This window comes from Lepisma saccharinum, chromosome 25, assembly GCF_977018435.1.
Source record: "Lepisma saccharinum chromosome 25, izLepSacc3.1, whole genome shotgun sequence".
Taxonomy (NCBI): Eukaryota; Metazoa; Arthropoda; class Insecta; order Zygentoma; family Lepismatidae; genus Lepisma; species Lepisma saccharinum.
In genome coordinates, this window is record NC_139253.1 from 48,598,112 (window position 1) to 48,616,619 (window position 18,508).

General features: G+C 35.6%; 1 protein-coding gene across 2 annotated transcripts in view; it reads right to left on the reverse strand.

Moving 5' to 3' along the window:
* The window catches only part of Grp170 (hypoxia up-regulated Grp170 co-chaperone protein), a 95,141-nt gene that overhangs the window by 8,933 nt on the left and 67,700 nt on the right, over positions 1 to 18,508 (reverse strand). For both annotated transcript variants that reach the window (XM_083111693.1, XM_083111692.1), the window contains exons 12-16: positions 17,209 to 17,374; positions 16,706 to 16,969; positions 15,144 to 15,251; positions 13,415 to 13,484; positions 5,981 to 6,181 (exon numbers count right to left, since the gene is read on the reverse strand). In XM_083111693.1, the coding sequence (XP_082967819.1) occupies positions 5,981 to 6,181; positions 13,415 to 13,484; positions 15,144 to 15,251; positions 16,706 to 16,969; positions 17,209 to 17,374 (809 nt within the window). The remainder of the gene's footprint in view (positions 1 to 5,980; positions 6,182 to 13,414; positions 13,485 to 15,143; positions 15,252 to 16,705; positions 16,970 to 17,208; positions 17,375 to 18,508) is intronic.

Genomic DNA, 18,508 nt, shown 5'->3' on the forward strand with positions numbered 1-18,508 from the left:
TAAATCTGGGAAATTTTATAGGATTTTCGCTCTATTTGGACAATGAAGATGGAAATAAAATAAAAGTGGGAAATGTAAAATCGGGGTTCCACTGTATATACATCATTAGTGCAACCAAATGTAATAAACACATGCAAAAAAAAAAAAAAGCCCAAAAATTGTTGCGTAGTGTAATCATTCAACAGCTCATTGCAAAAAAAATATTGTTTTACACACTAAAAAGTACGACAGGTGCCGATAAGTATCATAGTCTATCTGTATGGTAGATAAACATTGCTTTATTGTACAGTCACAGACACTTCTGGGTTGTAATGGCCTAATTTACTTTCAATGGAATTGCTACAACACAGAAGTGTCCGTGACTGTAAGCTGTCCATGAAATGAGGAATCAACCAGGGATGGAAGAAAAGATTTTAAAAAATATATTTTTTTCAGGAACCCTTAGTTTTTCTATACATGCTTCGAGTTTTCTCCAAAACATTTTATAAAAGTATTTCTCAAAGAGTGGTCTCCTGTGATACATACATATATGCTAGCAACTAGGTTACAAAGCCATTTCTAGATAGACCAATAACCTACTGAGGAAAAATTTGGCAACACTACTTTTTTCACTATTACATGATACATTTTCATTACTTTTAAAAAAATAAACTATGGGACAAATTTCAACTATACTTAGAACAATTGTAGGTACATAGTAGTATTGCTACATTTGGGAATTTTTCTATTGACTAGTTTAATGTGGCGGAAATGAAGAATCCCCGAAAAAAATAATTTACACATTTTCATTCTTCTAATTGTGCTTGTAACAAGATGGAATGTCAACATTGTACATCCTGTGAAAGCCCTAGCCATTGCAGCAAAAAAAAAAATAAAAAACAACAACTCCATGACAAATAGTTACATACAGTATTCATATTGTGTTGTAATTCAAGTATGTCATACTTTCACATACGTAAAAGACTCATGTCAATTCTATTCTTCTTCATGTACAATATCATTTTTTTATTGTGTTTAATGTCAAAAATGAAGAGATCAACTTGTAAATTTTTAGCTTCGTACGTTATGAGAAATGTAAAAGATATACCTAACCCTGGAATGCATGGGACAGTTTTGATTTCTGGCGTAAGGCATGGAAGCTTTGGTACGCTAAATGTAAAGTTTCCTGTGCACATAGCACTGCCATGAAGGCACACTTAGGTGATGTGGGGTTAGAGTCACACATATTCTTGATCTTGGCCACTTTGGAGGTGATGTGATCAGCATCACACTCTAGCCACCTTTACCCTCCAGGGTTATCCCCAGATTTGAAGCTGCGTGGGCCCCAGAACACCAGTCTTCAGTAAATAATAAAAATGGAACAGATTAATCAGTACAATAATGGTATCAACTGATATAGTCATATTATATTGTAATATATCATAAAAATTGTGATAATTTTACTAGGGGTGAGCTGATACCACCAATGCCGGTTCACCTACAGATTCCCACTGATACTGATTCCGATACTTTAAAATTGCAGTAATTAAAATTAATTAACTAATTAATTAATTAAAACTAATTAATTGAAAATATTTATAAATATCGATGTGTAAATATTCTTCTCCAATTATATGCACCAATTTACCATGAAATTTGATTTAGAATATTCCAGAATTACATCAGAAAATTAAAATAGTTATTTTGTAATCACAAAATATGGGTTTTCATGCAAAATTGGTGCAAAATAAAAATAACATTTGAATTTTGCATAATTTCCAGGATAATGAGACTCTGCAAAAATGTTGCGTGGGATTTTTGCAGACTCTGTAAACACCAAAATGCTAGAAAGTATTGGCTGGTATCAGTAGATGAATTCCAACTGATATTTTCAGATACCGATACCATTGGTATTGGCTGATACCGATACATTGGTATCGGTTCAGCTCTAAATTTTACAGATGATAAACAGAATTCACTATTATCTCATTAAATATGCCATTAAAAGCTTTGTCCTTTAGTTCATTAGGTAAACATTTACTTTACAAGCACAAAGAAACAGAAAAAGTCAAAATAAACAACTAAGAATTTAACGTTTTTTGACCTATGCATTTCAGGGTGTAGTTTTTCAAAGCTAGAACAAGGACCATAGCATTTTTGCCCCACATGCATGAATAAGGAAAACAGAGAAGGAAGAAAGAAGGCAGTAATAAATTCACAAACCTAAAAAAATGTGGCATAGGAAAATCTGTAGCCCAAATAAACATGACGTGGATCACAAAAACAATAAGAGCAGACATCAAAATTGAAGGTTCAGGCTCTGTGTGAGTGTTTGGTACAACTTTTATTTCCTCAGGTACTACACCTGCAAGAGGTTCATCTAATGTCAGGAATGTGTAATGAATAAACAGAAGTTACAATCAAAGATGAAGGAATAATGTAAATATAACCAACTGAAATAAAGTATCCTTTGATTTATTGTAAATGTTGGCAGTGTTGAGTGATGTCCTGATGGATATCAACGGAAAGAACACAAAAAGTAAATGTTTTTTGACAATTTGGCAAACAACATAATTACTGCATACAAATACTATTGTTTTAAACTACTTTTCAAAACTATCAATAGGGACAGGAAAGATTAATCGGTACTCTATCGGTTTATCGGTAAAATTACAGATTATTTTACCGATCCGACGTATCTATAAATATCTTGTAATTTAGTGCAACATTCTAACATTTTGTTACAACTTTTATAGATAAATCTCTATGCCCTATTTCTATAAAAGTAAATGTCTAAATATGCAACTTCTTTTGCACTGTAGTCACCTTGAAACACATTTATTAAGGAGGTTAATGAACCATTCAGGTCTTCAACGACCATTTTGAATTTTATATCTGATCGGTAAATTTTATATTGGTACTTTATTGGCCAAAATTTCATATTGGCTTATCCCTATCATTTAGGAAATAAAATTAAAAGACAGTGTCAGGCAAGATCCATTCTATGTGAAGTTAAAACTTTCGTCATGCGCGCGCACGCACGCACGCACGCACGCACGCACACACACACACACACACACACACACACACACACACACACACACACACACACACACACACACACACACACACACACACACACACACACACACACACACACACACACACACACACACACACACACACACACACACACACACACACACACACACACACACACACACACACACACACACACACACACACACACACACACACACACACACACACACAAAAAATGGTAGAGAAAGCATGAAAAAGAAATGATACTGAATATGTGAAATTATGCTATACCAATTCAGAAGTTGCAAAGCAGCATGGTGTTTGAGCATAATTGCAACTTGCTGACAAAAAAGGACAAACTCCGGCAACATCCACCCCAGACTCAAATTCACAATAGACCTTAAAAGGAAGGCAATGTCAACTGTTTTTGAACCTCACTCAATATCAAATGTTTTTGGACCTCACTATCAGATGGAAAAGCAACAAATCTGTAGCCACCACGTACAGAAAAACAGATGCATGTAACCCGTATGTCCTCTTCAACCATCCACCCAAACAAAAGTTGAATGTGTGGCTGAACTTGTTTCCAAAGAGCATTCTCTTACTGCTTCAGCATAAATTTTCCCCATGGTGTAGCAAAGTTGAAATGCAAGACACATTTGAGCCAGCTCCAACCAGCACCCAGTGGATTGCCTTCCTCTACCATCCCACAACTCCCAACTGCCTATCCAAAACCCTCCAACCCTTCAATATCATCGTAGCTCACAAACAAACTACTAATAGACAACACACTCAGCAAACAGAAATGACAGTCTCCCCCTCCCTTGATAATCCAAGTTTTTACAATGCAGAGAATAATTGCAAGGCATATTACATCAGCAGATCCATTAAATCTGTCAACATGAAAATTCAGCATTGTCTGACAGGCACGAAATATCTCATCCCACCAGATTTGCCAAGCATGTCAAATACAATAACTACACAATCCGAAAAATACACACCAGGCATGTAGCTCACACTCCAGAAACAAAAATCAAACAAATGCATGCTGTTGTGCACTTCTCACATAAACCCAACATTAACAGCAGACAGGGACAAAACACAACTACTGTAATACCCAAGAGAAGCAGAGGTACCAAAACCATACAGGCAACAACAGGGCACCTGGTGGCTCGTAGCAAAACAATACACACTGGGAGCCTGGCAAGCAATAGCACAGCATGTTCTTGAGTGGAAATCAAAAAACTTCAATAAATTGGTTTCACAGAGAAGTAAGTACTTTATTCCAGTAGCTCATTTTCCCAATACAGGGTGTCCCACAAGTCTGGACCCATAGGAGTTTTCAGCAAGATGGTACCCCTTCACATTAAGTGCTGACAGTGCAACATTACCTTAACACTCAATTTCCACACATTGGACTGTATGCCAAGGCCTTCAAGGAACCCAGATCTCACTCCCCTAAATTTTTATTCGTGGGACAGCCTGAAAGCCGTTGTGCACAAGGTCAAAATTCAGAGTATTCTCCATCTTTAAGAATGCACTGTGCAGCCGTGTTAGCAACTTTCTGGACAGTCATCCATAAATTGTTGCAGATTTAGTCTTCAACTGTGTATGCAATGCAATGGTGGACACTTTGAACAGACTGTAATTCTATGCATTTTTCTCCTATGGTCCAGACTTACAGGACACCCTGTATATTAATTTGCTACTGCACAGCAATCTGATCAGAGCTTTTTACATGGAGGCATTTACAGTAATATACCACCCACCAACACACACAGATATATTCCTTCATATTTAGAGCTACCCACATAAGACATCATACACACAAACACAAAACAAGATTTAATTAATGACTAACAACAATGTTCTTCCTAAAATGTCCTCATAACCGTATTCAAGAAATTATATTGCATGTGCTATGATGAACCATCCCAAAAGAAGAAAAAACACGTGCATGCCTTTCCTCAGTAATATGGTAATGCACAAGTAGTGACGTAATGTTTCAGGAGTAAGAAGAGAAATTATAACTGCAACCACCACCACAATGCTAATTTTAGAAACATAACAAAAAAAAGCATTATAACCTACAAATAGGGACAGGCTACGGAGCAAAAGGTATGATTCTACTGGCTTCCTGCTAGAAGAGCTGATGATGGTAGGGGGCCATGTCAGTGACCACCAACCACGTTGGCAAACTAGTCAAACCTCGCTGCACCCTGTTGGAAGCTTAGCTACAGAATTAAAGTATTCCAATTTATTTTCTAACTAAAAACACTGAATTTTTCCTCTCAATGCACATGAGATTTACCTAGCAGTTTTCTTAGTGTTGTAAAAGATTTTGCCACCCCACTATTAATTTTCAATTTCAATCAAATAAAATCCAATATTAATTTTAAATATAGATTTTCTGCACATAAGACACCACTAATTCACGGAATCTTGAGTTTTTTCCCCTGTACTTTATATAAGTGAAGATTAGGTATGTGTTTTAGAATTGAATATTTTATTTTGCATGTTAATGATGGGATTTTACTTACTATTTAAACACACAAATTTCACTTCTGATATTTATTTGCCATAACATATGTCCCTACTTACACAATATCTCACACATCATATCAATATGCTTGGTACAACAAAAATCTCTGACCACTTACTTAATTTTCGTTGTTTGTCAAATGCCTGTAGTTAAATATGAAATTGGCAACAAAGTCATTTAATGAAAATTCCTAAATGAATTGGGGCCCAACGATGAGATGAGATGCGAGACCAATATTCTGTCAACATTATAGACCAACTTTTCAATTCACGTAAAATCATTACCAGCATAAATTCCCAGTTCAAATTCTGGCTAAGCTTCAACAAGAATCCCTGATTACTAAAATCAAATTTGTTCACTTAACTGTTGACATTTTATGCACATCCAATCCATCATTCTCTTTAAAACTATACTTACTTCCTGCGTATGTTTTTTCATCTGCCAATACAGTCTCTACATCCTCGTCTGGGGATGGAATTTCTGCATCTGGTTGTGGCGTTGTGGGCGGACTTTCCTTTTTTTGTTCTGGAGGCTTTTCATGAATTGCTTCTTTTTTCGGAACATCATCTGCACTCACTGTCTCGGGTTTCTCTTCATCAGTTTTATTTATGGTTTTCTCTAAAAGTGAATAAATATGAAAAGGACGAAGACAAGGTTGTACACATTAAAACATATTCTTTTGATCTGTACAAATATTCAATATGCATTTTCCACAATGATACAAAATTTAATAGGGATGGAACATATTACAGTATTAGTGTAATGCATGTATAATGAGTAGCATAACCGTCATGGAAACCTAGAACAATGACTGGAGATTCGACATGCTGAACACACATCACCCCATAACTGGTTGCATGATCTCCCACTTTGGTTGAATGAGTAAGACTGGCAGTTGGTAGGTAGGCCAGGACCCTCAATGGGCTGTTGCGCCAAGGGATATTATGTATAATGTGCAGTACAAGTCGGGTTCAAGAAATTGCTTTCTTAGTTGTAGGTTGTCAAGCTGTTGCTATGTGGACGAAGGAGAATATCATCTTGTGTATACAATGAGTTAGCAACCCAAGGCACCTTACACCCCCCACCCCCTCCCTCCATTGTGTTTATCATTCCAATGCTTTCATTACTGTAATAACCTTGTTTATTCTGTAGTACAAGAAATTAGATCAAAATTACGTTATGGGTTTGCAGCACTCGGGAAGATATTTTCTATATCCATTTGTTGAACCTGGATTATACTGAGCATTATAGAAGAGATAAATTTTTTTGTCACTTTTCCCCATCAAAAACCAGGGTGCACATTATACACGAGTAAATACGGTATACATTTTACGAGGTGCACACCAAAAGTACGTGTCGTTTTGTTCTGAAGTCAACATTTCTTCTCTTTGCAGGGAAATAACTATGGCATCAGGAGACTTCCATCCTTCGTCTTCAAGCAGTGTCAGTTTTGTGTGCTAGGTGGCAGTAGTTGAGTGACAGTGGCTGAAGGAGTAAGACTTGTTTCTGATACTGCCTGGGGAAATGGAATTTCCACTTGAAGAGCAATGGGTAATTGTGAAATTCCTTACCGCAGCTGGACGTTGTGCAGCCGATATTCATCGCCAACTAAAGGCCATGTGTGGTGATAGTGCTCTTGCAGAAAACACTGTTAGGAAGTGGGTGCGTGAGTTCAAAGATGGACAAACAAGTGTGAAAGACGAGCAGAGGTCTGGACGTCCGAAAACAGCATCAACTGATGCTAACATTGACCGTGTTGAACATTTTATCATGGAAGATAGGCATGTCACCATGCAGGAGATTTGTGATACCCTGGGGCTAACAATGGGAACAGTAGAACGAATAATCACCAAAGATTTGTGCCTAAAGAAAGTTTCCTCTCGCTGGGTTCCACGATTGCTTAGTGACGATCAAAAAGATGCTTGCGTTCGATCCAGTGTTGCAAATTTGACACGACCTCATTCTTGGCTGACCACGGTATTGAACTTCCGACACATCCACCATACTCACCAGATTTAGCCCCGAGTGACTTCTGGTTGTTCCCAAACCTCAAGAATTCTCTTCGTGGACGCCATTTTGCCAATAGATCATCCCTGGGAAGTGCTGTTTTCCAGTATCTAAAACATACCTCCAAATATGACTATGCCACATGCTACACAAAATGGACTGAGCGATGGCAACTATGTATCAATAAAGAGGGAGAGTTTGTTGAAAAATAAACACAGGTTATTTCATGGTATTTCATTTTTCTTGAAAATTAGAACGAACCGACACGTACTTTTGGTGTACAACACGTATATGCAGTGACATAATGAAAACATGCATGATTTCATGTTGCCTGTCTGAATTATTTTAGTTTTTGGAGGCAAAAATTTTGGAAAAAAAAAAGTGTGCATTATACATGAGTAAATACACTAATTTTTACTCTATTAGTGCCCTAGTTTTTTAAAAGTAAATGTCTAAATATGTAAGTTCTCTTGCATTGCAGTCACCTGGTAACATGCATTTATTAAGGAGGTAAATGAACCATTCTAGTTTTTCAAGGACCATTAAGAATTTTATATCAGATCAGTTTGGCTATGGTTACAGGCATACATATTTCGTTTTTGATGAAAATGTGGAATAACACTTTATAATGCTGATTTTTCATGTTTTTGAAAGATGTGAGGTGCATATTCCAACCCTGTTTAGTCACGAAAGGAACTGCAAAATGTGAAATAGACTCTTAAACATGAAATTTTGAGTTTATTTACCGACATGACACTCTCTGAAGATTGAATTATCCTGCGAGTTATGCAATTCACGGAAAATTGATTAATTCTGCTGTAAATATTTGAGTAAAGAAATAAACACCTTTATACAGGAATACACTTAATACTCCGGTAGTTACTTAAATGTGCTATTAGAAGGGATATGTTTATTTTGTGTAATAAGTTCTTTTATCAATGAGAATATAATAATTTGACCACCTGGAGGAAAGCAGAAGAAAATGGTACTTTTCACAATTTTTTTTTTTTTGAGGTTGCAAAGATAATTAATCTTATACCATTATCATTACTTAATTCACGAAGACTTTCTTTACCAATGCCTCTTCTTTGCCATTACGGTCACCTAACAGAATTTTCATATCATACTAGGAAAATTTATCAAAAAACCCTGTTCTAACTCTGCATAAAAATCATCTTTAACTTCCGTTGGTGCATGAACATTTATTAAAAACTGCATATGATATCCTATCATTAAAAAATTCTACGTTTTCTTTTATAGTCTATGCATTTGTTTCTGGATGCCAGTTAATTTAAGAGCAGTTAATTCAAAAACATTGTCAAAAAAAAAAAAAAAAAAACCTCTCTGGAGAGTGGAGAAGCAAAACAAAAATATTGCAACTTTGATATGTGTGTCAAAGCAGTTTTTCCAATCTTCTTGAGACACCTCCATAATATGGTTTTTGAACGCATCAACGGCATCTTCCGCCGACAAAAATCGTTGTCCACGCAATTTATTCTTGACATTCGGGAACAAGAAGAAGTCATTGGGTGCCAAATCAGGACTGTACGGCGGATGACCCATCAATTCGATTTTTTGACTGTTCATAAAGTCGGTTGTTAGACGAGATGTGTGACAGCTGGCATTGTCTTGATGAAGAATGATCTGACGGCGTTTGTTTGTTTTCCGTATTTGACCGAAGACCTCTGGCAAACAAATTGTTGAGTACCATTCAGAGTTGACCGTTCTACGTTCCTCTAAAGGCACAGTTGCCACATGACCAATTTTCCCGAAAAAACAGGCGACCATTTGTTTCGATGTGCTTCAAGCGCAAACAACTTTTGTTGGATTGGGTTCATCTTGAAACACCCATACAGTCGACTGCTGTTTAATTCCGGCTCATATGCATATATCCATGATTCGTCATCTGTTACAATCTTATATACGTCTTTTGAAGCACCACGATTGTATTTATTGAGCATTTGTTTGCACCAATTGACGCGAGCGTCTTTTTGAGTTTTTGTCAAATTGTGTGGGATCCAACGAGAACATACCTTTCTCACAGCTAAATGATCATGTAATATTTTATATATGCTGGTGGAACTAATGCCTATGGTTGCCTCAATCTCACAGTATGTCACATGACGATCTTGCAGTATTAGGTTTTGCACAGCATCAATGTTTTCTTGAACAACAACTGATTTTGGACGACCTTCGCGAATCTCGTCGGTGAGCGAATGGCGGCCACGATTAAATTCGTTATACCAGCGTTTCACAGTGGCAAAGGATGGGGCTTCATCGCCAAATGTGGAAGTAAGTTGATCGATGCACTCTTGTCTTGATAATCCACGTCGAAAATCGTAAAAAATCATCGCACGAAAATGTTCACGAGTTAATTCCATTTTATTGTTGTCGCGCAATCTCCAAGTCAACATAAACAACACAAATGAAGCTATTGACAAAACATTTGAAGTACGTTATGTTCAATAATGCCAGACGATTCCGTGCAAACGTCAAATCGCGCCTAACTTCAATCAGTGTTGCCAAGGCTCAAAATATAAGTAGTGACCCTCGTACCTTCAATAGAATGAAAGTCCTTTATCGATATTTCAAATTACGCAATGAAATTTAATCACCAACTAATTTTGATAAAGGGAAAAGGGAATAACATTCATATCCATCACCTATTTTATAAAAAAAAAAAAAAAAAAAGAGTCAGAAATATTTTATACTATAAGACCCAATTCATACAAAACAACAAAACTCAACAGAACTTGAAAAACAAATCTCAACCATTGAAAGGTGGAAGGAGAGAGAACACGGCGAATAAGTTCTATCTTCCGCTGCTGGTGTAAAAAGCAGACAAAAAAAACCTTCAGACCTTGTGTGTTCAGTGTTGGAAATATCAATAACCGTCACTTTAGAAAACTATAGCTTCACTTGCGATTAACTTTACTGTACATAAAAATGGACTTTCTTTTTTAAGGCATTTTACAACTCTTCATGCAGCAATTTCACAGATACGATACTTTCCGATGGCATGTAGCTTTATGAGAAATAGATAAAAAAAAATACATTTTCACATTCCGTATAGTTTCAAAAATTCCACCCAGTGACTTTTCTTAGTGTTTGTTTGACAAACCATTGCATTCTAAAAGTGTTATTCGATTGACAACTGCAAATTAACATGGATACCCTATTCTCATCAACCTAAAATTTTTGTACTCCAACCAAGGATTGTAAGAGGATGGATGATATGATAGTAAAAAATAAAATATTACAAAAGCTGATCACTTTCTCTCCTTGTCTTCGAACAATGGCAAAAATAGAGAGTTTTCCATTTGCAGCGTAATCCTGGTGGTAGAGAAGTCGTTCGTCCAAGATGTCAAGAACGAGAGGGTCACGGAACAGTTTTGAAGCTTCAACTTGAAAATACAAGTAACAAAGTTTTCTTCATATCATTTCTTGCACCATTCAGAAAAATCGTAATTTACAGTAAATTAAAAAAAAATTACAAAAATCATAAAATGGTGACCGGATCTCTGAAACGGCGAAAAATACCCCCCGGCGACGTAGCAAAAAATTTGTAGGTCCCGAGAGGTCAAGGGTGTCGAAAATTTTAGAAGAGTTAGCATGTTCTCTCTGACTGGGAATTTCAAAATTGCGTAGGTCCCTCTGAAAATATTTTCCAAGTCCTACGAAAAAAAAAAAAAAAAAAAAAAAAAAAAAAAAAAAAAAATCGAAAACTGGGAGATTTTGATGATGCAGAGTACGTGTACAAAATTTTGGGGAACCTAAGTTCAAGGGAGGGGGGTTTGGTCCACCAAATGAGTCATAACTTTCGAAAGGATGATCGCTTTTTGCGTTAGCATCGTCTCTCCCTTCATAATTTTGACCGGATCTCGGACGGTTACACTTTCGGTCAAAAATCTGTTTTTTTAATTAGCAAGGACTAGGTCATGTAGGTTAGTTTATCACGTAAAGGATCGTAAAAAAAAAAGGTTAAAAGGTGCATTAAGCATAAGAAGAAACATGGTGCAAATTTGCAAGAGGTAAAAAAAATAGCTTAAAAAGTGTTGCCGGAGCCTCTACCGTTCATTTTGTTTCTCCTTTTATGTTAGCTTAGCCCGTAAAAGGTCGTAAAATCAAAAGTAGGTCAAAGTAAGTCACCAGCTCCTACCCTTTCACCTACTACAAAAGTAGGTCAAAGGATGTCTCCAGCTCATACCGTTTCACACTACACAAGTAGGTCAAAAGGATGTGTATGTTCTCTAACTCGTGAAGGATCGTAAAAGGTCGTAAGAAAAAAAAACAGACAAAAAACAACCCTTGTAGGTTAACTAAGTTCGTAAAAACTAAAGTAGCAATGCATTTCGACCAAGAAAATGGAAAACGACCAAAAAGAGTACGTAGAACTCTCTAAAATACATTACTTATGTGCTCAAATATGGCACATTTTGTTTCTTTAAGCATAGAAAAGACAAAAATGTTGGATTTCAAGGAATTTTTCGTTGCTTTAGGACATTTTTTTAAAAAAAAAAATCACTAAAAGCCAACAATTTGCATTTTATGCCAAATTCGCATTATTTCGATATTTCGAATGGGCGAAAAATGTGTCCACACATCAGTGCACATTCATAAACACAACATCACAGCAATTAACATTTTTCAAAGTTTTCACGTTTGCGAAAAATCAAGGTTCCTACTCATTGGAAATTACTTTCTGGGCACCCCTCATATAAATCAGTAGATGGAAAGTGAAAATTTGGCAGGGCTGGCAGAGAAAAGTCAATTCTTGAATAAAGTGATTTGCTTTTATGATTGAATGATTTGAGTAAATATGATATTAAAATATTTACATATTTATTAATAGTATTTTATTTCATAATATTGGACATTAACTTCACTCAGTGAGATATTAATGACCATCTCTCATGAGTTTAAACAGACAGGACAGAGAGTGGCGTTAATTTAATTGCAATTACTAGTGTTGCATGAAATTTGAGGTTGGGAGCATGCACTTGCTAAATTTTTATAACGTTCACCAATGCAGATTCATGTTTCACTTTTTTGTGATAGTATTCAATACATATCCCATTTTGTTGGGTTCTTCTTGATATCTAAGAATAGTGCAATGTCATTGTAAATGAATGTTAACTTGGGCGAAACCAGTAATATGTCAGGATGATGAAAGAAAACTTTCGTAAGCATTGCTACATTAAACAAGGTGAAGTGAGCCAGAAGAGTAATAAAATTACAGCAGCATATTTGCAGTGTAAAGCTCCTGTTTATGCATGCGATTTTTGTTGGATGTTGCAGTCCGAAGACATCCAACAAAAATCAATTCCATAGGTGCCATGCATGCAATTTCTGTCGCATCTTGTAGTGAGATACTTTGTCGGGTGGCGATATTCGACAAAAATCGTATGTATCAATGGAGCCTATTTGTTTCCATGTTCCTTCAGTTTGTCCAACAAAATGCCTTACTACGACGTCCGACAACTATCGGACAGCGCCACCCGCTCCCATCCCCTCCATCTGAAATCTCTCTCTCTCTCCTCCTTTATAAAAGGGGCCTAAAAGTTGAGGCCGAAACTTAGCAACAAGATTTCCTGTTTCCATGCAGAGTTCCATAACAATATCTTTTAAAAAAAAGTCAATCAAGTCAAAATTCCCTGACTTTTTATAACACCTCAAATTCCCTGACTTTTCCTGGTTTTCCAGGTGTCGCCACCCTGATGTATCAACACTGCAGCAAATACAATACCTTTATTTTACTCAAATAAAAGACTTTGGGAAAAAAAAAAAAACAACAACCAAAGTCTGCATGTCAGTTACTAGTATAGACTGTTTAAATCCACTCACCTTCCTCCTGTGCTTTTTCTGGAGTCTTTTTTGGCTTCCATATTTTTGCCTTATTAACCAAATATTTCACCTGGAAGTAAAAATAACAAACTCAATGGCCAAAAAAACATTTTCAATTATAGTGATGAGCAGTTCCATGGGGTAAATTTATCACTTTCATTTTAGCTTAATCCCTACTGGAGAATGAAATATTTAGCATCGACATTATAAGGAGATATACATTTCAACTATTGGTCTGCACTCTACCAAGCCATGAACATAATAGGATTCCATAAGTAAAGATTTGTGTTTCTGCATTGCGAATTGGATTCTTTTCTCAGATTAATTTCGAAGGACCATTGCCTTCATTAACTGAGGATACTACATCTGGGATGGAGATGGTAGTGCTCCACTGGATTGTTTGTTCCGGGCTCTGGCTTCAGTTTTGTTCTATGAAAGTAACATTCCCAAGATAAATTCAAGTTACGTAAAAATTCATATGGCAAGCTGGTCACATGGAATATGTTGCTTTTATGTACTTAAGACACTTTCAATTCTCTCAGCACAAGTACCAATATATTAAATCCCCTAAATATCACAATCTTCTTTGAAAAATACATGTTTCTGCATTGTTTAACAACATAACAGCAAAAATACATCTGGGCTGATTCTTTCAGTAATTAAAAGAACAATAAAGTGCAATAATTAGTAACTGCTAATCATGTATCATAACTGTTCTGGTTCTTCAAATATGTTGGAGAAAAACATGTTCTAGTTTTTACTCTTGAAAAGTTGAATTTATAAATGAAATAATTATTACCAGTGTTTCAGAAATAATCACGGGGTTACACAAAATTATTGCAAGTAAATTATCTAACTTACATTAATGAAACGAGTTGAGAATGAACGAGGAACGCAGTTTGTAACGTGTATGTTTTATTAAGCTGAGACTTCACATTCCTGCTGCTAAGTGACACATCACACCAAGTTTTGTTCAGTGTTTTGGTCCCCAAGATCACTCAATCTTACAGTGTGACTTCTTTGTGTGGGGTTTCATCAAACACAGGGTATTCATTCCACAGATGTCACGTGATATCGTATACTATCGACAGGCCCATGTTGATACGAGTGTTGCAAGAACTAGACTATCATCTATGTGTGCCATGTCACCCATTGTCCACACACTTGTAGGTGTGAAAAAATACTGTTTTCATTCCTCGTTAGTTCTAGACTGGTTTCATTAAAGCAAGTTCAATACTTTTTTGTAACTCCCTCTATTATTTTTGAAACACATGGTATATATGTGCATTGAGTTTGTTTTTTTGTCATTTGCACTCAAGGTGAAGAATATGTGTGTTGCTCATTTTACACCCTTTTCCATCTACATCCTGTTAAAGATGAAACAGATGAGGGAAGAAACACAATGAAACATTTATGCATGCACATCATTATTAAAAATCAATAGGTTCAATAGGTTCTGGTACATCTTTCTCATAATTTCGGATTCAGGAGCAATGAAATACTAGTACAAGAGTACAAATACACTTTTGATGGTGGTACTTGATGGCAAATTTCCTTTGGTGTGCACTTAAAACATATAAATAATGGAAATATCTTCATCAGTTTTACAGAGCCCAATAATCCCTTCTAGTGGATTATTATTCTAAAAGTAGAACTAAGTAGGAAAAAAGAGTATTTCATTATTTCTTGTCTCATCACTCTTACATAACATATTAAAGATAATACTCACCTCTCTATCTAGTGTAGCTATTTTCTCAGCAATTGCTTTCAAAGTTAATTTTGGCTCTGCAACAAGTGGTAACTGAGCCTGCTCGCCCTCCATTTTTAACATCCACTCCTTCAAGAAGAAAATGAAAATAAAAACTCAATACACACTTCACTTACATCACAAAAATTAAAAATACTTCTTAGTGTATCTGTAACATGTTCCTTTTTGTGCAAAAAAAATCAGCTGAACTACATTTATTGCTGACTTCCCGTCTCTAATCTTCCCAAAAGTACGAAGCCAAAATTACTAGGACTGACTATACTTTTCTGGTGTTTGGATGTCCCGGGGAGCCTGCAAAAATCTTACATGACACTTTTGCAGAGTCCAAATATGCTCGAAATTCTGCAAAATCTATTATTTTCCATTACTTTTGCAACAAAATTGTGGAGATAAATGAAATACTATCTCACGTAAAATTATGAATATTTTCAAGAAAACCTTTTGGGAGGGAATTGCTTTGATATAGTTAAGAGTGGAAAATGTATATATAAAAATTTAACATTCTGAATTACCTAGAATTTTTTTCTACAGGTGGAACAGATTAATTAGTACTCTTATCTGTATTGGCTGACATAGACCTATCGGTAAAATTACCGATAATTTTAACGATCTGATATATCTGTAAATATCTTCTAATTTAGTGCAATATTCTGTCATTTTGTTATATTTTTTATGTATACGAACATATAATTTCCACTGTCTACTTCTTTAAAAATTAAATATCTAAGTATACAACTTCTTTTGCGTGGCAGTCCACTGGTAGCATATGTATTTATTAAGGTCAATGGACCATTCACGTTCTTCAAGGACCATTTGGAATTTTATATTGGATCAGTAGAATATCAGTTACCTGTATCGGTAATTTTTTCATCAGTACTTTATTGGTATTGGTGGGAATCTGTAACTGCTACTGGTATCTGTTTAAAGTAGTATCAGATCAGCCCTGAAAATTGGGAAACAAAATGGCACCCTGATGTTACATTCTTAGGTATCGTCGTTTTGTACACTTTCCCTTTCTGGTCCAGATGAAACAAATTATGAAATTTTCCTGAAAGTTCTTCAGTCACAGGTCCTGAAAACACTATAATTGGGAGGATTTACTGTAGAATAAAAATACAAATAAAATAATTACAAATAGGGTAAAGCTGGGCCATAGTGGAGATGAATGTCAGCAGATACCCTACTGACTACACCACTGTGTCTACATTACCAATGCTAATACAAAATGGCAAATATTCTCTTCACGCTCCTCTAACTTCTTCATTAGTGTATATGAATTTGGCCGTAGAAGTAAAAACTGCTTATGAAATACAAACAAAAAGTAAATGAATTTTGGTATTTTTATTCAGAAGCTGAACAAAGACACAGTTGTGTAAGTTTCAAACTACCTGTGGACTAATGGCACTCACAATGATTACACGATTCTTTACTTTGTTCTAGTGTGCCATGTACTATGAAATGCTGAAATAATGATACATACTTTACTGAAATGTGAAAGAAAATTTATAAAAGCAACACTTTACCTTTGTTTCAACAATTTTTGTTTCTAACATTTCTAGCTCAACTGTCGTAAACATCTGATCATCACCACTCAGATTCTTTGCCTGCGTTAGGAAGTTTCCACTGGCATTCAGCATCTGCCTGAGGGCTGCTACGGCTTCAGGTCGTTCTCTGTGTTCCCTCACCCGCTTGAACCAATCCTTGGTAAGGCTTTTTAGCTCATTCAACTTTTGCTCAAAAACTTCTGTCTCTGAAGACCATCCATCTTCATACAACCACTCGGATACCTGAAATAAATATAAATGTTTCAAGTTTGCTTCTTAGGCTTAAGTATAGAATAACTATAACTGAACACTGGATTTAAATATTCATTGATCTCAAAATATTAATATGCAAAACTTGGATTGAAAGAAAAATATACAACTTGCATTCTGACAAAAAAAATTATATGCTCTCATTGTTGGAAGTTGAGTAATCTAGAAATTTAATAAAATCTAAATCTATAAAAATGCTACCAATAACATACCTCTGAGCATGATTTCCTAATTTTTTCTGCTTCATCATCTTTTATTGCGGACCTAAATTCTTCAACATTCATTTTTTCCTGGACTTCCAAAACAAAGCTTTCCAACCCATTCAAAGCCACATCTCTTCTATGCTTTTGCCGATCAAACTCATTTAATGCTTCTATCCTAGAAAGGAATGCAAATCAATTAACATGTGTACGATTAGGAAACTTATTTAGTGCATTTCCATTTCAGGAAAAGTAGTATTTTGACCTATTAAAACTTAAGTACATTTTTCACATTCTTTCACCTTTAAAAAATCAACAATAATATTTAGGGCTAGGACATTATCAAAAATCATCTTATTATGGGCCACGAAGATAATGCTAAACCAGATGGTCCATTTGCCTTCAGTTAGAAGAGGGTAACATTGTGTTTAATTTGCATTTCAGGCAGTTTTTTTTTTGCTTTTAGGACATATTTAACTGCCCCATTCCTAATTATAAGCAATAACTGTTAACCCTCCATTGTCCGCATCCTCATATTAGCACAAATGTCCCACGCTCGGCACTCAGGCACCCATCAAAACCAATGTTATTTACGTGAATTATTGATGCAAATTGATATTGAATTACAATAGCACTTACTGTAAATCATGCAAAATATATATGAACGCAAACATGTCCATTTTGGACATTTTTATTAGCTATTATAATACCTTTTAAAAATGAGAAAAGTGTCTCAGAATTACAAGCTTACACTCTTGAAGCAAATGCACCAAAATAGTATTCTAAAACTTTACCATTTAATAAAGGAACTAAAAAATGAACTCACCATTCACAAAATTTGCAACGTATTTTTCAAAACGAATTGAAATTGAACAACTTATATGGGCTCAGAAAGGAATTATTTGTTAAAAAATTTTCAGACAAGATCTTACTTATAGAAAGGACAATAAAATGTTTTAAACACAACTCGAGGAAACTTGCAAAATATTTTTAAAATGTTCAAATCTCAATGTCACTTTTGAATACTGTTATTTTGACAATTCTGACCTTTCGTATGTGTACTGCAATGGTTTCTGCATACAAATAATTTGCATATCGAACTTCGTACCATTGTTCTAGTCTTCTTCTCCCAAATTCATGGCTGGCATGCTATGATTTAGGTAGAAAATGTTCCCGTGCACGGTACTGAGCGCTGCCAAAAGAGAACCGGTCACTTCAGAGCGTGTAAACAATTGAAAAACTGTCAGAGAAAAGGTGCGAACACCTCTATGTTCTCGTGGGAATAGTGTAGTACCTAGTGCTTTCCTGAACA